Source organism: Leguminivora glycinivorella, chromosome 15 (genome assembly GCF_023078275.1).
Source record: "Leguminivora glycinivorella isolate SPB_JAAS2020 chromosome 15, LegGlyc_1.1, whole genome shotgun sequence".
NCBI lineage: Eukaryota > Metazoa > Arthropoda > Insecta > Lepidoptera > Tortricidae > Leguminivora > Leguminivora glycinivorella.
The window spans coordinates 2,305,386-2,326,836 of NC_062985.1; the positions used below are offsets into that span (position 1 = coordinate 2,305,386).

At 40.0% G+C, this 21,451-nt stretch overlaps 2 protein-coding genes across 2 annotated transcripts; both read left to right on the forward strand.

Annotated features, from left to right (window-relative positions):
* Positions 1 to 12,134: 12,134 nt before the first annotated feature.
* LOC125234163 lies at positions 12,135 to 15,670 on the forward strand. Its single transcript, XM_048140367.1, has 2 exons — positions 12,135 to 15,449; positions 15,617 to 15,670. The coding sequence occupies exons 1-2, from the start codon at positions 12,135 to 12,137 to the stop codon at positions 15,668 to 15,670; spliced, it is 3,369 nt and encodes a 1,122-aa protein (XP_047996324.1).
* On the forward strand, positions 15,499 to 21,239 carry LOC125234263. The gene is made up of 2 exons (XM_048140475.1): positions 15,499 to 16,597; positions 20,150 to 21,239. Exons 1-2 carry the CDS (start codon positions 15,738 to 15,740, stop codon positions 20,967 to 20,969), a joined length of 1,680 nt encoding a protein of 559 aa, XP_047996432.1. The 5' UTR covers positions 15,499 to 15,737; the 3' UTR covers positions 20,970 to 21,239.
* Positions 21,240 to 21,451: the final 212 nt, after the last annotated feature.

Below are 21,451 nucleotides of genomic sequence, written 5' to 3' on the forward strand. Positions count from 1 at the left end.
TCTTTATCTAGGTAGATTATGGCAAAGAGGGATATAAGCAAGTGATGATACGATTTTCTATAAATGACAGTGCGTGAGCTTTCAGAGGAATTTAGAGCGAAAATACGGGTAAAGAAAAGTTAGTGTCCATTTTACGATCAACCTAAGTCCGATTTCACCTTAAACTTGAAGTATTTTGGTCTTCTGACTAGGATAGGAGTAGGGCATTGAGTTTCTGCCCAGGTGCCGCAGCCGAATGGCATTTCTGCGACGCGAAACGAAAACGAAACGCCGCGAAAGGTAGTCTGGCTCTGTCGCGCCAATACGCAAGAGCGATAGAGATAGATATCTACGAGCGTTTCGTTTCGTGTGCGTTTGTGCCTTTCGGCTCCGTACCCTGGTGCTGTAGCCGAATGGCATTTCTGCAACGCGAAACGAAAACGAAACGCCGCGAAAGGTAGTTTTGCTCTGTCGCGCCAATACGCAAGAGCAATAGAGATAGATATCTACGAGCGTTTCATGAGCGTTTGTGCCATTCGGCTACGTTCTCTCTATCTCTCTCATTTTCATCCCACTTGAAGAACTTGGTGAAATTGAATATTATTATAACCAACCTAATTTTACAATATGGACTTATTGCGATTCTATGTATAATAGTACATTGTGCAACAAGGGGAGGAAGTTGAATATTACTAACGAGAGTAAGTTAAATCGCGACGGCTTGCCGAAGCGACTTAAAGACTCGAGTTAGTAATATTCATACTCCCCGAGTTACACACAATGTTTTTCATCACACTCGCAATGTAAAAAATATGTAAATAGATGTAAAAAAGTTAAGTACGGTACAAGAAAGTTCATTATTCCCTTGAGAGAACGATTTTTCTATAACTCACGCTCCGCCTGCGTGAAATAGCACATTTAAAGTGCGGATGTGATGAAAACAATATATCAGACCTATCAAATAAAAATATTGATGCAGCTAGCTACTAACCTACTAATAATACCTACCTAATTATTGTATTTTTTTTATGAAATAGGCAGCAAATGAGCAGACCAGCCGTCTGATGGAAGCAGTCATCGCCGCCCATGGACATAAGCAACATCAGGGGAGCCACTTATGCGTTGCCCACCTTTGAGAACCCTAAATACCTGCTTCTTGAAGAACCCCATGTCGTAGCGCAAGGGGAACACCTCAGAAGGTAGCTCATTCCACAACTTGCACGTTCTGGGCAAAAACGAGCGGGAGGCCCGTTTGTTCTTGGTTTGCCAACGGCCCAACGTGTCGAGAAAGTGAGGATGAACTTTGTTTCTTTACAATACAATGTATTTACAATATTCACATACAGTACCTGAAAAAGGACAGTTGATAATAAAGAAATAAATATTGGGGACATCTGTAGGTGTGATCGTGGTCAAACGTCTGCCTATTCATACTAAAAAAAAAAAAATCTTACACAGATCAACTTAGCCCCAAATTAAGCAAAACTTGTACTATGGGTGCTAAGCGATGATATACATACTTAAATAGATAAATACATACTTACATGCATAGAAAACATCCATGACTCAGGAACAAATATCTGTGCTCATCACACAAATAAATGCCCTTACCGGTATTCGAACCCAGGACCGCAGCTTAGCAGGCAGGGTCACTACCGACTGAGCCAGACCGGTCGTTTGTGGTCGTGATAAACGCTCTATCGTCTCCTTACACATTTTATTAAGTTACCAAAAACATAAACGTCAAATCCACATTACTACTATTCCAAGCGTTACCTTAAAAAGCCAAACGAAACAAATAAATAACGTCCCAAAACTATTTTTATTTAAATCATTACGGACAGTTGGACAAAATGTTATTAGTAGTCTGTGTTAGTAGTAGAGGGACGGCTTTGACAATTTATGTTGTCAAACTGTGAAACAATGACTGTGTAAAGAGAGGGGCTTAGCCGGGACTTGTTCGACGAAAGAACGAATATTCGCTTTCGAATACCATCAGCTACAAATTGATAAAGAAAAAGTGTCTTATGTGACCCTCTGGTCTTGATACATGAAAATCTTGTTTTGGGAGCCACATGGTAGAGAACAGTCTTGAAGTAAGAATGGACATAAATATCAAGGAGCAATGCACTTTATGTCCTGTCAATTCAATATATTATGTATATTTAAGAAGCCTGAATAGTAGAATACGTAATATTTTCGACTAGGAAAGGCTTTATACAATGATAAAGACGAGGTCATAGAAAGAATAAAGATTCAAAAGTGGATTCCTGTCTTTCGTTTAAAAAAAGTAGGTAAGTTTTTCTTTTCTTACAAACATGATGCAACGTGAGCAGTACCTAATCCACAATACTCTAATTTAAAACTAATAGAATACTAATTACTAACCTAAGTGAGGAACTTTATGCGTAAATGTATCCTTAGTTTTATTTCCAACTCTTATCGAAATGATTTCGACAACGGATCGCCCTTTCGACATCCTCGCTAACCCCCAAAAAACATCAGGAAGATATATCTCAACCGCAGTATTTATGGAAATCCAAATAACTCCCGTCTTTTTTCTAATTGCCCGTTTTTTCTTTTCGGGGATTTATTTATTTCCGTACTTCGACAAACTTAATCTTTGTCACCAATCACACGACTGTCGACTTTTTTACAGTCAGCTACAAAGATATGTATACAACCAAAGTGACCAGAAATATGTATACGTCACTTCATTACCTGTAAAATAAATTCGTGTATAGATCTTTTGGCACCTTGGTAGTATACATATCTTTGATGCTGATCTCACATAAGGGTTTTTTAGTGTCACTGGCAAGTTGGTGTTTTAACTTTTTAAAGGTGATTTGTTCGTTAAGTATTATGTTGGTAGGACTGTAAATGAACTGTCATTGTGAATGAAGTGTCATCTTGTGTGACGGGGCGCTTGGGAGCGATTTTTGGTGGATTTGTTTCGTTTTTAATTTTTATGAGTTTTTTAGACGTCATTTTTATTTAGCGTGGTAATAAAAGGGTGGTTGAACACTTATTTATTGATGCTTAATGAGAGATCCCATGAAACAGATAAACTTTCCGTTTCGGTAGATTCAAAGCTTACTTTTTTAGGGTTCCGTAGTCAACTAGGAACCCTTATAGTTTCGCCATGTGTGTCTGTCCGTCTGTCCGTCCGTCCGTCCGTCCGTCCGTCCGCGGATAATCTCAGTAACCGTTAGCACTAGAAAGCTGAAATTTGGTACCAATATGTATATCAATCACGCCAACAAAATGCAAAAATAAAAAAATGGAAAAAAATGTTTTATTAGGGTACCCCCCTCCCCCCCCTACATGTAAAGTGGAGGCTGATATTTTTTTTCATTCCAACCCCAACGTGTGATAATATATTGTTGGATAGGTATTTAAAAATTAATAAGGGTTTACTAAGATCGTTTTTTGAGAATATTAATATTTTCGGAAATAATCGCTCCTAAAGGAAAAAAAAGTGCGTCCCCCCCCCACTAACTTTTGAACCATAAGTTTAAAAAATATGAAAAAAATCACAAAAGTAGAACTTTATAAAGACTTTCTAGGAAAATTATTTTGAACTTGATAGGTTCAGTAGTTTTTGAGAAAAATACGGAAAACTACGGAACCCTACACTGAGCGTGGCCCGACACGCTCTTGGCCGGTTTTTACACGTGGTTTCTGTTTAGCGTGGTTATAAAAGGGTGGTTGTACACTTATTTATTGATGCTTAATGAGAGATTTTATATGTATTAAAAATACTTAAAGAATTACTTTACAGATATTTATTTAGCGATACAAAGACGTCTTTTACCAAAAAAATCTAAAAAGTGTTTAGGTACCTCAAATGGTAGGTGCCTATGTTAACATATATGTATGTTTAATTGAATATCACTAATTTGTTTATTCACAACACTATTTAGTAATAAAAATGCCCACTTTACAAATTATACATACATACAACATACATATAATCGCGCCTGTATCCCATAAAGGGGTAGGCAGAGCACATGAAACTACTAAAGCTTCAGTGCCACTCTTGGCACAAATTATAATGTTAACAAAATAGTCTTAAGTAGGTACTTATATTCCCATCTTACTGTAATGTTAAAGTAGATAAGAAATGCACTATTCACCATTTATTTCCAACTTCAGTCATTAAAAATAACATAATGAAGCCATCTCAAAACACTTCCATCCCACCTGTACCAAACTTCCAGACATACCTAGTACCCAGAATAAACCTACTCTGTCTCCCTCTAACATATAACAATCGCATTGAACAGACAAAGACAAAAGCGGCAACACCATTGGTCGATCGTAACCTTTAACCCCACCCATGAAAAAATATCACCCATTAAACCGAAAGATCCGTTTCAGGGATCATATTCCCAAAGCCTATATAGCCACTAAAAACCTAACTCATTAAAAACTATAAAATGCCTGTAATATTATTACGGATCGCGAGGTCAGCGTTACACTAGTTGGCCTAAGCTTTGCGTTCGCCTGGACTCTGTAGGCAATTATAATCCTGGACCAATGTAAAGTTATCTCACTGGCAGTTGAGTGTTCCAAATGGCGTTCGAAAAAGAAATTTGAATTTTAAAATTGGAACTTCGTGAGGTTTGGCGGTTTGCTGCGATTTGAGTGTTCTTTATTGCTATTACCTATTATTTGTGTTAAACTGTACGTAACTATAAAAGAAGTGAAAAATTATGTCCATTTCCTATTCTAAAGGAAAAGGGAATAGGATTTGAACTTTGCACAAAACATTATTTTTGAAAAAGAGTTACTCGATACTCGATATTGATAATTCAAATAAATTGTTTTTCGAATGTAATATCTACAATTATTAGATTATTGTTTATTACTTAAAATACCTTGACCAAATAGCGACGGCGTTTTTCAATTAGGTATACTTGATTATTATTGGAATATTTAATACAGCCCGGACAGCTTGAACATGTCATGCTCGCTAAAAAGTCTTTGCTTACGGTGACGTCGTTGATCGGGTCGCCACCTTCCCGAATGAAGGTTGAGGGAGGCGATGGCTGAGATGCGCGCCATATTCGTGAACGGGTGCTGTTTGTGAAGACCGGTCTGTTTCAGCTAATAGGGGCTATGCTATTCTATGTAACATTAATTTTGAATGAGATTACGTTGAGGCACTCTGTTCGGTCCTTGTTTGTTTATTTTTCTTTCTGACTCTTGGAGACCATATACATCTCCAAGGAAAAAAGTAGATTAAGTATACATATATTTTTTTTTCCTTTGCTTAAGACAACAAGAGTCTTTTACAACTCTAAAGTTATTTTAGTTATTCGGTTTTTTTTCTTCATGTATAATTTTTTTAGATGTACTTTGACACTTAGAGACTCTATACATCTCTAACATCTCTTATTAATAATCATAATAGCTTTGTACTTTGTATAATTTCTTGTGTTAATATTTTTTTTTATGAATACTTTTGCTTATTAAATTGTATCTTGTTTTTTTTTAATGCATGTTAAATATAAGATGTAATGTTTTGAAAAGAAGTGGCCCGCCGAGTTTCTTGCCGGTCCCATAGTGGATACCCTCCTCCAACTGAGGGGGGACTGAAATCTTCTCGAGGCTGAGGCGTAGGGTTAGAGCCGGCGTAGTTTTATTTGACGTTCATAAGCGCATTGTAATATGCCTACTTGGAAAATAAATATTTCATTTCATTTCATTTCATTTCATTTCATTATACTCTGAAACTCTGAAGTGGTAGTTAATAAGTTCTAATATAATTGTGCAACAAATATTGTAACTTACTATATTGCACCTATACGTATAAGAAATATTTTCTAAAATATTGTTCAAATATTAAACTGTATCAACATCATAACGGCCAACCTTAATGTCCATTTTTTTCACAATTATTTTTATTTAGAACAATAAATCAAATCGCCCCAGTCCAAGCTCCACTATTGTCAATACAGTCATACCAACATACGGAAACAAACAAACAAGGAAAAATAAACCTTATAAAAACTAAATAATGTCTATGACGTATGTAGTGTTGGTAACATTAAGTTTATTGCGCATTTTTAATACAAAATTCGGGAATAGAGAACGCATTGGTCACAGTAGGGGTTAAAAATAAAATTGCACGCAAAATCGCGTTTCTGGCATAATATAATATTAAATAACAGTGATATTTTACTGGATAGCTGATACTATACAAGTTAATAGTGTACCTAACTATAATAATTGATGAGCATTTCTTTTTTTTTTGCTGCTTTTATGAAAAGTGATATTTTTGAAAAAAAAATGCTATTTCTACTCAGAATCACTAGCTTTTTCAATTCTAGTAGTTAAGAAAATTGTCCCATACGATATTTTCTTATTTTGTTACCATTTTCCGTACATGTTATGTGGGGTAACAAAAGAGGAAAGTAACAAAAATGTATGGAGATTCTGGGACACTTTTTGTCTCCCAGTGATATTGAAAGTACTCATGATTCTGAGTACAATTGACCTAAAATTCAATAAAAAAAATCAAAATTAAAAAATAGCAAAAAAAAAAGAAATGCTCTGCAATATTGCTAGATTGCTACAACAAAAACACATTTACTTACCTACATGTAAACTTCAAACTTAGGTACTTAAATCCATTCTGCTATAAGGTTGACAATCTTTCAGATCATAATTTTTTTTTTATATTAATCAACCTTAAAGCAGAATGGATTTACCCAGGTTTCAAGTTAAGCGACAAAATTATAGTAAATATATTTCGAAGAAGATAATAACTAGGTAACAAGAGGCAGTCTTATCACTAAAAAACGATCTATTCCAGACAGCCAAAACCGTCCAGTTGAGTTCTATTTTTAACCCACTTCAATAAAAGGGAGGTTCTCAATGCGTCAGGATCTTTTTTTTTTGTAGTTAATTTGTGTAGAGTTGATCTATCACCAGGGGCGGCTCACTCCGCGATTCTATCGCCGCGCTACAAGTACATGCCGGCGGCCGCGAATTCGCGGCCCATTCAGTGGTGACGACCTTCGCGCAGCGCATTAGAATTCAATGTCGGCTGCTCGCGTGTGGTCCGTTTGTTAATGCATGTAAGTAAAAATTTACAATGGCGGCATTTTGTGAATAACAAAGAAGTGAGCCTTCTGTACTTGTACTATTATATATTATGTGCTATCACTGCGTTTGTGCATGAAAACTAAACTAAGATGTTTATTTTCTAGAAGACGTGTACCTACGTAAATAAAGAAGTATAAAATATATTTTTTTACGATGAGTAGAATGTAAGTGTAACATTTTATTAATACGAGCAATCCAAATAATAAATATAACCAGCAGCATCAATAAATCCATAGTTTCAAATAGGTCCGGTCCATTACTCCACATTGGATGCGTTCCGAGACATTGCGTCGTCAAATTAGGGGCTCGATACCGATTTAAAAAAGGAAAAAATTGTGGTTTTGTTATAGCAAATAAGACATATGTCTAACTCCGTATAGACAGATAAAGTCTAAGAAAAAAACGTATTTAGTACCATACAGAAAAAGGTACGGTGGCCTAGATGGCATTACACCTTTGAGGTATGCTCAGCTAGATGGCGCTAATACTAATATTTGACATTTTAACACATATCAAGCTAACAATATGGGCCAAATTGTCAAAACTGAGGTTCAAAAGTTTTAAGCCTGTGTCAAGAGATGGCAGTCTATTTTTTTTTTAATGAAATATGCAGCAAACGAGCAGACGAGCCGCCTGATGGAAAGCAGTCATCGCCGCCCATGGACATAAGCAACATCAGGGGAGTCACCTATGCGTTGCCGACCTTTAAGAACCCTAAATACCTGCTTCCTCTCTATGCAGTGTGTTTAGTTTTAATACCAGTTTCGGAACGTTTCTAAATTGTTTACATGTCATGTCTCACTCGCACATCATTTTATCATATATATTTATTTCGTATGGGGAATGGGGCATGCGCAAAAGACGCTACTTATATTTGGAACTAAGTTTAAAAATTTTATGACAAGAGGAAAAAATAATGTCAGTGGAAGAGAGAAAATTGACGTCCACGGCGGTGGTGGACTGCGGATAAAATTAAAGAAAATTTGTGTTTAATATACGGCGAGCGGAAAAGCCGTACCATATTACGCGGCGACCTACAACACGAAGCGCGGGTGAGTGTAGGGCATATTTATATATATTTTTCTTTTAAGTTCTCCTCATTTGTTTTGCACCCCGAAACGGTGAAAATCCTCCTAAGGTGCCGATTTCCGGACAGAACCAGCGCCCCTTTGTCCAAAGAACCCAAACTCACGCCAATCGGGTGGCGGGGAGGTTCTTTGGTACATTTGGTCTTCGAGCCGGATTTGCGGAAATTCGAGCTCAATTTTTTCGGCGCCTTGGAATATTTCACCCGTTTCATTTCATTAATTATATTTCGAGCGGTCGAAATATAATACTCATTTCATACAATTGGGGGGACATTTGTTTTTGAGTTCTCATTTTTTAATATATTTTATGTTTTGACTGGGGATTTTATTTATTACATCTTCGTTCATATCTCACATTTACAATTTCGTCTTTTGGATTTACATTTGCGGCTACCTACTAGGGTATTTTTTGGAAACTAATGTTTCAACATTGAAATTTATTACATAAATTCATTAGAAATTCAATTTCTGTTAAATTTATTTTATCGTTTGACATTTCAAATTAAAACAGTTTGGTTGCTAGGTTACCGTATACTCCATATAGGATACTATAGGATTATTTCGTCCGGGTAACTTAGTGCTTGATTAGCCTTGCGGTTATAAGAGTGGTTTTAGAAGCTGGAGGTCGGAGGTTCGATCCTCAGCTCAAATGTGGCTTTTGTGTTTTTCTAAACATTTATATTTCTTACAAAAGTGGTATAGAGCATTATTTATCGGTATTTGATGCTATTTCGGTACAAAATAAAATTTCAGGGGTCTTAAACATTTTCTTAAAAGTTTAAAAAATAAACATAATTATAATATATTAAGGTTAGCGGTAAAATCTTAATGTATTATTTGCGGCTTGCGGGTTATATTTAACTTAAGGTGGCTCGCCTAGGTTAACCGAAGCTCAGGCTGCGTTAGATGGCGTTAATCTGCAAATTACCGGTCTTATTTTTTTTGTGGAGTCGTACAGGCATTTATATACTTTCAATTATGCTTCGCGAACATTTAATATTAAAATTGACGTATTACAACATACATTCAACTTTTCATTGTAACGTAAATCCCCTTAATGTAAACTAATTTACTATTTTACACTATTTTTAAGTACCACTCACACATACAAACAGTGTTTTTGTATTCCTTCTAGTCGATAATTTCACGCGGCGACAGCTTGTTTAAATAGCCTTGCGGTAAATACGTGTTATCGCATGATTTGCATGGAAGTACTGGGTTCGAATCCAGGACTTTTTCTCTTTTTTTTTTTAATACTACGTCGGTGGCAAACAAGCATACGGTCTGCCTGATGGAAAGTGGTCACCGTAACCTATGGACGCCTGCAACTCAAAGAGTGTCGCATGCGCGTTGCTGCCCCATTAGAAACTTGTACACTCCCCTTTGCTGTGTGTGCACAGCAAAAAGGAGTGTACAAGTTCAAAGGAGGGTTTGGGTTGCCGACGACTCAAAGGACAATAGACGGAACAAATTAGTTCCGTAAGTCCTCCCGTCGTCAGCACCCCGCACCCTCGTTGAGCTCTGGCAGCCTTACTCACCGGCAGGGAACACAACACTATGAGACACTATTTTTTGTTTTATTATTATACATAAATGTATATGTACTCGTACAGTAGTTACTGAGCGTTTTCCACAAAAAAGATTAAAAACCTATTCTCTTACATGGTAATAATTTTTGGGTTCGTCGAACTCAGAATTTCTAACATAATTATCCTAATCTGACATTTTAAAAAAATCCAAAAAGTATAGATAAATTTTAGTTTCTAAACTACGATTCGAATGATTTTTTTTTCTAATTGTTTATTTTCGATGGAGCAAGGGTATTCAAATCGCTTTTGAAATCTTAAATTAGTAAATGAAAATGCAATAGTTAACTGAGTAACGTAATGCTTTAAAAACTCAAGTGGACTTTTTTTATCTAAGGAGCAATTTCGAGAAAATATTATGTTTAGCGAGGGTATTAAAAGTTGTGTTTTATATCTCAACTTAATAAATAGAAAATCAAAATGACAATAAAAAAATTAATATGTTCTCTAAGATAAAATTGATACCTTCGGCTCTCCATTCTTGCTCGGTCAATAAAAAATACGAAATTTATATGCAAAAAATACAAAAAGTTTATTGAATCCTGGGAATCGAACGCACCTTCACGGCGTGACAGACGACTGTTTCACCAACGATGCCATTACATAACACGCTGTTACTGACGAAATTGGGCTATACATATATAATTATTTAAATATAAATAATAATGTCAAATCCATAGTAATATTACAAATGGGAAAGGGTGTTTGTCTGTTTGTTTGTCCGTCTTTCACGGCAAAACCGGAGCGACGAATTGACGTGATTATTTAAGGGGATTTAGTTGAAGGGATGGAGAGTGACATAGGCTAATTTTTGTCTCTTTCTTACGCGAGCGAAGCCGCGGTCAAAAGCTAGTTTATTACAAAAGGGAAAAGCTAGTTACTCTATAATCTGAAGTGGAAGAATTCGTTATTTCACCAAAGATAATGTGTGTTTGTTTGTTTGTCCGTCTTTCACGGTCAAACGGAGCGACGGATTGACATGTTTTTTAAGTGGAGATAGTTGAAGGGATGGAGAGTGACATATGCTACTTTTGTCTCTTTCTAACGCAAGCGAAGCCGCGGGCAAAAGCTAGTACAGCACGGGTAGCATGGTCGCGCGATAGACGATAAAATATCAGGCCGTCCCTGTCGCACTATTAGTAAGTGCGATTATAGGGATGGCCAGATGTTTTATCATTTATCGCGCGACCATAATTGCCTGCCTGGACCAGATTATGATATGGTGATAATTTGATGATAATTATTATTTGTAACCATTTAGTTAATATTGTCTTCAGTTACCGCGATAGTTACTCATGAAATAAAAACTATGAAAATGGATTAAATGGTGTATAATGAATTTACAATTCATCCCGACGTTTCGAACACTACAGCGTTCGTGGTCTCTGAGCTCAACGGGTGACTGAGGAAAAATTACAATGTGCAAAAGCTACCCACATACCTACATACATATTCATATTATATAACTATTTAGTTGTTGAAGAAAAACATTCACACAACAATAACATAGGTCAACTAGCTCAGTAAATGTAAGGAAGTCAGCACATTACTAATACTATGCCCACACTATGACCTGTGTACCTGACCTGACGTGTAATATTTTATTTTATCAACAAAGGCATAATAAAGGATTTTATTGTATTTATATATGAAAATAAAAAATAGGAAAGCAATATAGTAATAGTCAAATATTCCATTAAAAAATATAAAAAAAACTTAATAAATCAAAACAATGTTCAAATGATTAAAAAAAACTCCGGGATGGAACTCGTGATCTCATGCTTCATAGTCGGTGCATATAACCGAGACGCCATTTCGATTTACACTAGCAGTGTCGAAATACACGATATGTATCTTTATTGACAAAATGCGTCATTATTTCTGAGTCTGCTTGAGTTAAGTAAACCAATATCTTTAAATAATTACTTGTCAAGAACCAAGTGTCACTGATGACAATGTCAACTAAAAATGCGCGAAATATGACGGCTCTGTGTCTGTACACAAAATTTGGCACGCACATTTTCGTAAAATTAATAAAAAATTCACATGGATTTGTCCATGATTTCTGTATGAAACAATGTATTTCGTTCAATACTGCGACGATGGATAATGTATAGTAGATGTATGCGCATATTTTTATTTAGTTGTAGTGTGCGGTGACTAAATAAATGGTAGATGTTTTTTGTATGGAAAGCGAGCCACCTTAAAATTTCAAGATTTATTGCGGTGATTTACTAGTGCGGAACTTTTAATTAAAAATAATGTGTAATTGTTACGTGTAGTTTTCATGTTGTGGTTTGTGTTAGGGTTTGGGATTCTATTGATTATATTGATTTGGGTTACGTATTCAAATACTACCAACGGAAAGATGGCGGCAGCTAGGCGGATACAGTTGTTGCAAATGAAACATCATACAGCGTGTCGTAGTATTGACGTATTGGATGCGTTGGCTCGGAATCCTGAATTGTCTCCAGAACAAGAAAGTGATTTCATAGTGCGGTTTCAAGACTTAGAAAAGGTTTATGAGACATTTACGGAAATGTTTTATGAACTTCAGCTCTCTGCTGCGGATATAGAGAGCTTTGATTTGGAAAGTCATCTTCAGGAGTATGACGCGTATAACAAAAAATACTATTTTATTAAACAACGGCATTTAGGGTTGACAAATTTAAACGCTTCAGCTAATGCGGATAATAGCTGTAGCAGCGGTAGCAATAATGACAATCCTAAGAGCGCGCGGAATAGGGTAGTTCTCCCTAAAGTGAAACTTCCTACCTTTGCGGGACAGGTGGAAGAGTTTGTTCCTTTTATGGAATTATTCCAGTCGTTGGTGGGCAATGATGCCACCTTATCGGATACTGAGAAGATGTATTATTTAGCGGGGTCGCTTTTAGGCGAACCAAAGACTTTGACTCAGCATCTATCAGTCACAGGAGATAATTTTTCGGTCGCGATTGATTTATTGAATGCGCGATATAATAACAAAAGGTTGTTAGCGGATCGTTTGTTGCACAATTTATTAAGTGCACCTCATGTAACTTCTAAGGGGGTAACTGGTTTAAAAATGTTTTTGAACACATTAATTGAAAACACAAAAGCGTTGGAAAAGATGGAATTTCCGGTGGATTCGTGGTGTTATTTGCTCTTCTACATCAATTTCCAAAAGTTAGACGGTAACTTGAAGAAACATTTTGAAGACAAGCACGCCGATAAAGAATTACCCACTTTCGCGGACCTCATAAAGTTTTTGGAAACTGAAATACGGATTTTGGAATCCAGTGCGGAACCACAGGCCAGTGCGTCGGCGGGAAGACGTATTGGTGGTGGACAGAGCCAGGCGGTAAAGGCTCATGCGGCATTTCAAGGTGCAGGTTCGGCGTCGACGTGTCGGTTATGCGGAAAAAGCGGACACTTTATTGCGAAGTGTGAGAAATTCCTGGAGATGAAGCCTGCAGCTAGGAAGCGTCAGGTCGTTTCACTTAGATTGTGCTTCAAGTGTTTGAACGGTCACAACATTGATAAATGCACTTATAACAAGAATTGTTACAAGTGTAATTCGGCTAAACACCATTATTTATTGCATTTTGATATTCCGGCAAGTGGTTCAGATCGTGAACAACGTTTGACGTCAAACGTGGCTACAAATGGGAAGTCTCACAATGCTGCCTCGTCCTCTTCAAGTGTTCCTGTTGTCAGTGCGCCCTTAACCAGCGGCAATCCAGAAGGTGCGGTTCCTGGAGTCTCTGGATTGATGGCATCACAGGCAATGAAACCAAAGGTGTTACTTGCGACGGCAATAATTAGAGTTCTGGATAGCAGCGGACGCTACCAGGAGGCGCGGGCCTTACTGGACGGAGGGAGCGAGAGCACATTCATTTCGGAGTCCTGTGTGCAGAGGTTAGGCTTAGAGCGGTTTAAGCCTGACGACCCAATTACAGGACTGGGCTGTACTCCTATAACCGGTTGTAGGGGAGCAGTTAATCTGACCATGACACCTAGGCTGACGGATCAGCCAGTGCTGGTGACCACGGCTAATGTCTTAAATAAAATCAGTTATAACCTGCCTGGATATTCGTTGCCGGCTCAGTTGGCGGATAATTATCGGGGACTGGATCTTGCGGATGAACAGTTCTTTGTGAGTCGAGAGATTGATATTTTATTAGGTGAGGATTTACTTTGTGACATTGTACTCAGCGGACGCATCAAAATCCATGATCACATTCCACGGGTGACAAAAACGGTGTTCGGACACGTTTTGTCAGGTCCTGTTAATATTGGAGTTTCCCTTCGAATTCCTTGTGCGTCTCAGGCCTTTTTCTGTAGCACAAGCACAGATCGGATCTTAGAACGGTTCTGGGAGGTTGAAGACATCCCGTTTAAGGCGGAAAACCCTAAAGATCTTGAATGCGAGACCATTTTTAGAGACACCCATTCACGGACTGAAGAGGGTAGATACTCAGCACGGTTGCCTTTTATATCGGACGCCCCTGAACTCGGTAACACTGTACCCATAGCTATGAAGCGGTTTTTAGCCATGGAGAGGCGGCTCCTTGCAAAAGGCAACGAGGTCTTCAGGGAGAAATACACGGAGTTTATGCGGGAGTACGCCGAAACAGGACACATGTCACTGTGTGAAGGGGAACCAAACGACTACGCCAGTGGTAGTTACATTATACCTCATCATGGAATTTTTAAAAAGGATTCTGATAAGATTCGCGTAGTTTTTGACGCTAGTTGCGCATCTACTAATGGTGTTGCGCTAAATGATTGTTTGCATGCGGGTCCAAAACTACAGCGGGATATCGCGGAAATTATATGTAGGTTTAGGCTACATCGTTACGTGTTTACAACGGACATCAGGATGATGTTTAGACAGATTTTGATTGCTGAGGAGGATCGGCGTTTCCAGCTCATTTTCTGGCGGGAGTCCCCAGACTTACCTTTGCGTGTGTATCGGCTAAATACCGTAACATACGGAATGAAGTCAAGCCCATACCTTGCGATTCGGACGCTAAGGCAGTTGGCAGATGACGAAGAGATGCAGTTTCCTGCTGCGGCACAACTTCTGCGGTCTTCGGTGTATATGGATGACATTTTAGGCGGAGCCGATTCCATAGAAGACGCAGGCAAGTTGAAGCAGGAACTGACAGATTTACTACGCTCTGGCGGTTTTGAGTTTAGTAAATGGACGTCAAGCAGTAAGGAAGTCTTAAAGGACATAGAAGAGGAGCATTTAGAAAAACCTCGAAAGATATTTGACAATGCGGATGGGCCTAGTTTCTATAAAATCCTGGGCGTTCAGTGGGATTCTAGCAGTGACTGTTTCTCATATCGTACTAAGCTGGATGACACTAGCGGCTGTACTAAACGGTCAATCTTGTCAACTTTAGCTAGGGCATTTGATCCTTTGGGGTGGATCTGCCCAGTAATATTTCAGGGTAAGGTCCTCATGCAACAACTCTGGCTGAAAAATTTGTCATGGGATGCAAACGCTCCTGATGACGTAGTTGCGGAATGGCAAGGCATTTTAAAGGATATGCCTCTCATTTCAAATCTGCGGTTGGAACGCTTTGTCTTATTAGACGTCAAATCGTGTTCTCTGCATGGTTTCTCAGATGCATCAGAACTTTGGTATGGTGCAGCGGTTTATCTGAGGACTGTAGGACATGACGGAAGGGTCAAGGTTAGTTTGATGATGGCAAAATCGCGAGTCTCGCCGGTTAAATCGAAACTAACTATCCCGAAACTTGAATTAAGCGGTGCGGCATTGCTTGTCAGACTTTTGAAATACGTTGTTGCTGCAATCAGTGATGACCTGACGATAGACGGAATCTTCGGATGGTGTGACAGCACTATCGTTCTCTCGTGGTTGAAGACATCGCCACATTTGTTGCAGACTTTTGAGGGCAATCGAGTTTCTCAGATTCTAAATTGCGGTTTAAATATAGCCTGGAGACACTTACCTTCAGAAATGAACCCTGCTGATGTCGCGAGTCGCGGTTGTCGCGCGTCAGTACTATTGGAGCATCCTTTATGGTGGGGACCTCCTTGGTTGTCAGGTGATGCGGAGACCTGGCCCAGGAATATAATGGACAAAGCGGAAGATCCATTACCTGGATTGCGGAAAGTGAAGGTAAATGTTCAGGCCCTGGTCGGGATTGTTGACAAAGATAATATTTTTACGCGGTTTAGTTGTTTAAATATGCTATTGACGGTCGTAGCATATTGTTTCCGGTTTGTCAACAATGCCAGGCCTTTGTCCGAGAAACTTAGGGGGGTATTATCAGTCCCAGAGCGACGGTTCGCTTTGCAGCGGTTAATCAAATTGGTTCAGCAGGAGGAGTTTACGGATGATATCCACTGCTTAGACCAGAATAAACAATGTTCCAAGCGGCTACGTCGGCTTTTGCCGTTTATTGCGGATGACGGTTTATTGCGCGTTGGAGGTCGTTTGGAGCATTCAAGTTTGTCTTTTCCACGGAAACATCCGGTGATTTTACCAAAATCACATGCTCTAACGGTTTTGATCGTGGATCATTTTCATGTGACCTATTGCCACGCGGGGGCAACGGTTTTGATGTCGGTATTACAGCGGCAATTTTGGATTCTTTCTGCGGGACAAGTGATTCGTACACGAATTTTCAAGTGTATGAAATGTTTTAAAACCAAAGCCAGACCAACAGCGCCGATTATGTCAGCGCTGCCATGGGATCGAGTTAATTCAACTGGTGTGTTTCACACAGTTCAAACTGACTTTGCTGGTCCATTCAGCATTAAGCAGTCTCGTTTGCGGAACGCAAAAATTCTGAAGGCGTATCTTTGCGTATTTATCTGCTCTGCATCCAAAGGGGTTCATTTGGAGTGTGTCATTGGTGGTGGACAGAGCCAGGCGGTAAAGGCTCATGCGGCATTTCAAGGTGCAGGTTCGGCGTCGACGTGTCGGTTATGCGGAAAAAGCGGACACTTTATTGCGAAGTGTGAGAAATTCCTGGAGATGAAGCCTGCAGCTAGGAAGCGTCAGGTCGTTTCACTTAGATTGTGCTTCAAGTGTTTGAACGGTCACAACATTGATAAATGCACTTATAACAAGAATTGTTACAAGTGTAATTCGGCTAAACACCATTATTTATTGCATTTTGATATTCCGGCAAGTGGTTCAGATCGTGAACAACGTTTGACGTCAAACGTGGCTACAAATGGGAAGTCTCACAATGCTGCCTCGTCCTCTTCAAGTGTTCCTGTTGTCAGTGCGCCCTTAACCAGCGGCAATCCAGAAGGTGCGGTTCCTGGAGTCTCTGGATTGATGGCATCACAGGCAATGAAACCAAAGGTGTTACTTGCGACGGCAATAATTAGAGTTCTGTATAGCAGCGGACGCTACCAGGAGGCGCGGGCCTTACTGGACGGAGGGAGCGAGAGCACATTCATTTCGGAGTCCTGTGTGCAGAGGTTAGGCTTAGAGCGGTTTAAGCCTGACGACCCAATCACAGGACTGGGCTGTACTCCTATAACCGGTTGTAGGGGAGCAGTTAATCTGACCATGACACCTAGGCTGACGGATCAGCCAGTGCTGGTGACCACGGCTAATGTCTTAAATAAAATCAGTTATAACCTGCCTGGATATTCGTTGCCGGCTCAGTTGGCGGATAATTATCGGGGACTGGATCTTGCGGATGAACAGTTCTTTGTGAGTCGAGAGATTTATATTTTATTAGGTGAGGATTTACTTTGTGACATTGTACTCAGCGGACGCATCAAAATCCATGATCACATTCCACGGGTGACAAAAACGGTGTTCGGACACGTTTTGTCAGGTCCTGTTAATATTGGAGTTTCCCTTCGAATTCCTTGTGCGTCTCAGGCCTTTTTCTGTAGCACAAGCACAGATCGGATCTTAGAACGGTTCTGGGAGGTTGAAGACATCCCGTTTAAGGCGGAAAACCCTAAAGATCTTGAATGCGAGACCATTTTTAGAGACACCCATTCACGGACTGAAGAGGGTAGATACTCAGCACGGTTGCCTTTTATATCGGACGCCCCTGAACTCGGTAACACTGTACCCATAGCTATGAAGCGGTTTTTAGCCATGGAGAGGCGGCTCCTTGCAAAAGGCAACGAGGTCTTCAGGGAGAAATACACGGAGTTTATGCGGGAGTACGCCGAAACAGGACACATGTCACTGTGTGAAGGGGAACCAAACGACTACGCCAGTGGTAGTTACATTATACCTCATCATGGAATTTTTAAAAAGGATTCTGATAAGATTCGCGTAGTTTTTGACGCTAGTTGCGCATCTACTAATGGTGTTGCGCTAAATGATTGTTTGCATGCGGGTCCAAAACTACAGCGGGATATCGCGGAAATTATATGTAGGTTTAGGCTACATCGTTACGTGTTTACAACGGACATCAGGATGATGTTTAGACAGATTTTGATTGCTGAGGAGGATCGGCGTTTCCAGCTCATTTTCTGGCGGGAGTCCCCAGACTTACCTTTGCGTGTGTATCGGCTAAATACCGTAACATACGGAATGAAGTCAAGCCCATACCTTGCGATTCGGACGCTAAGGCAGTTGGCAGATGACGAAGAGATGCAGTTTCCTGCTGCGGCACAACTTCTGCGGTCTTCGGTGTATATGGATGACATTTTAGGCGGAGCCGATTCCATAGAAGACGCAGGCAAGTTGAAGCAGGAACTGACAGATTTACTACGCTCTGGCGGTTTTGAGTTTAGTAAATGGACGTCAAGCAGTAAGGAAGTCTTAAAGGACATAGAAGAGGAGCATTTAGAAAAACCTCGAAAGATATTTGACAATGCGGATGGGCCTAGTTTCTATAAAATCCTGGGCGTTCAGTGGGATTCTAGCAGTGACTGTTTCTCATATCGTACTAAGCTGGATGACACTAGCGGCTGTACTAAACGGTCAATCTTGTCAACTTTAGCTAGGGCATTTGATCCTTTGGGGTGGATCTGCCCAGTAATATTTCAGGGTAAGGTCCTCATGCAACAACTCTGGCTGAAAAATTTGTCATGGGATGCAAACGCTCCTGATGACGTAGTTGCGGAATGGCAAGGCATTTTAAAGGATATGCCTCTCATTTCAAATCTGCGGTTGGAACGCTTTGTCTTATTAGACGTCAAATCGTGTTCTCTGCATGGTTTCTCAGATGCATCAGAACTTTGGTATGGTGCAGCGGTTTATCTGAGGACTGTAGGACATGACGGAAGGGTCAAGGTTAGTTTGATGATGGCAAAATCGCGAGTCTCGCCGGTTAAATCGAAACTAACTATCCCGAAACTTGAATTAAGCGGTGCGGCATTGCTTGTCAGACTTTTGAAATACGTTGTTGCTGCAATCAGTGATGACCTGACGATAGACGGAATCTTCGGATGGTGTGACAGCACTATCGTTCTCTCGTGGTTGAAGACATCGCCACATTTGTTGCAGACTTTTGAGGGCAATCGAGTTTCTCAGATTCTAAATTGCGGTTTAAATATAGCCTGGAGACACTTACCTTCAGAAATGAACCCTGCTGATGTCGCGAGTCGCGGTTGTCGCGCGTCAGTACTATTGGAGCATCCTTTATGGTGGGGACCTCCTTGGTTGTCAGGTGATGCGGAGACCTGGCCCAGGAATATAATGGACAAAGCGGAAGATCCATTACCTGGATTGCGGAAAGTGAAGGTAAATGTTCAGGCCCTGGTCGGGATTGTTGACAAAGATAATATTTTTACGCGGTTTAGTTGTTTAAATATGCTATTGACGGTCGTAGCATATTGTTTCCGGTTTGTCAACAATGCCAGGCCTTTGTCCGAGAAACTTAGGGGGGTATTATCAGTCCCAGAGCGACGGTTCGCTTTGCAGCGGTTAATCAAATTGGTTCAGCAGGAGGAGTTTACGGATGATATCCACTGCTTAGACCAGAATAAACAATGTTCCAAGCGGCTACGTCGGCTTTTGCCGTTTATTGCGGATGACGGTTTATTGCGCGTTGGAGGTCGTTTGGAGCATTCAAGTTTGTCTTTTCCACGGAAACATCCGGTGATTTTACCAAAATCACATGCTCTAACGGTTTTGATCGTGGATCATTTTCATGTGACCTATTGCCACGCGGGGGCAACGGTTTTGATGTCGGTATTACAGCGGCAATTTTGGATTCTTTCTGCGGGACAAGTGATTCGTACACGAATTTTCAAGTGTATGAAATGTTTTAAAACCAAAGCCAGACCAACAGCGCCGATTATGTCAGCGCTGCCATGGGATCGAGTTAATTCAACTGGTGTGTTTCACACAGTTCAAACTGACTTTGCTGGTCCATTCAGCATTAAGCAGTCTCGTTTGCGGAACGCAAAAATTCTGAAGGCGTATCTTTGCGTATTTATCTGCTCTGCATCCAAAGGGGTTCATTTGGAGTGTGTCACTGACCTTTCGACAGAAGGGTTTCTTGCGGCTTTGACACGGTTCACATCTCGACGCGGAATGCCGAGTGTGATACGTTCAGATTGCGGAACCAATTATACAGGTGCCAACAGATACTTGGATGATGTGCGGAAATATTTGGCTTCTGAGGAAGCACAACAAGGGCTTAGCGACGGCGCGGCCAAACAGTCTATAACGTGGCGGTTTAATTCGCCAGCGGCGCCACATTTCGGTGGTCTTTTTGAGGCGACCGTAAAGTCGGCTAAGACACTATTGCGGCGCGTCATAGGTGAACAGGTTTTGACGTTTGACGAATTGGTAACGGTATTTACCAGGGTGGAGGCAGTCCTTAATTGTCGTCCTCTATGCCCATTGACCCAAGATCCTAATGAATTGGAGGTTTTGACGCCTGCTCATTTACTTATTGGAAGACCTTTGCTTTCGGTTCCGGAGTACAATTTCGAAGACATTCCGAACTCACGGTTGAATCGGTTTAACTTAATACAAGCTATGTCTCAACGGTTGTGGAGAAAATGGAGTGAACAATACCTCCATTCTCTTCAAATGCGTAGAAAATGGACATCTCCAACTGATCCGCCTCAGCTGGGTGATCTTGTCCTGATAAAGGAGGAGAATTTACCTCCTCTAAAATGGAAGTTAGGTAGGATAGAAGATCTGCTACCCGGCAAAGACGGTGTTGTTAGGGTAGTACGTCTTAAAACTTCTACAGGTAGCCTCACGCGGCCTGTTGTTAAAATTTGTAGGCTTCCTTTGGACGACTAAGCGGAGTTAGCGTTACCAAATTGTTTTAATTTAGTGTTTTATTTGTTTGTTGTTGATAAAGGCTTTAGCCTTTCTCGGGCGGGGGAATGTTTAGTTTTAATACCAGTTTCGGAACGTTTCTAAATTGTTTACATGTCATGTCTCACTCGCACATCATTTTATCATATATATTTATTTCGTATGGGGAATGGGGCATGCGCAAAAGACGCTACTTATATTTGGAACTAAGTTTAAAAATTTTATGACAAGAGGAAAAAATAATGTCAGTGGAAGAGAGAAAATTGACGTCCACGGCGGTGGTGGACTGCGGATAAAATTAAAGAAAATTTGTGTTTAATATACGGCGAGCGGAAAAGCCGTACCATATTACGCGGCGACCTACAACACGAAGCGCGGGTGAGTGTAGGGCATATTTATATATATTTTTCTTTTAAGTTCTCCTCATTTGTTTTGCACCCCGAAACGGTGAAAATCCTCCTAAG

Excerpts from the sequence above, each read along its gene's own strand:
- LOC125234163 (XM_048140367.1), top strand. The coding sequence starts at position 12,135 with ATGGCGGCAGCTAGGCGGATACAGTTGTTGCAAATGAAACATCATACA. Across the intron at positions 15,450-15,616 it reads GACATGACGGAAGGGTCAAG|CACTATCGTTCTCTCGTGGT; the intron begins GTTAGTTTGATG and ends ATGGTGTGACAG.
- LOC125234263 (XM_048140475.1), top strand. The coding sequence starts at position 15,738 with ATGAACCCTGCTGATGTCGCGAGTCGCGGTTGTCGCGCGTCAGTACTA. Across the intron at positions 16,598-20,149 it reads GCGTATCTTTGCGTATTTAT|CTGCTCTGCATCCAAAGGGG; the intron begins CTGCTCTGCATC and ends TTGCGTATTTAT.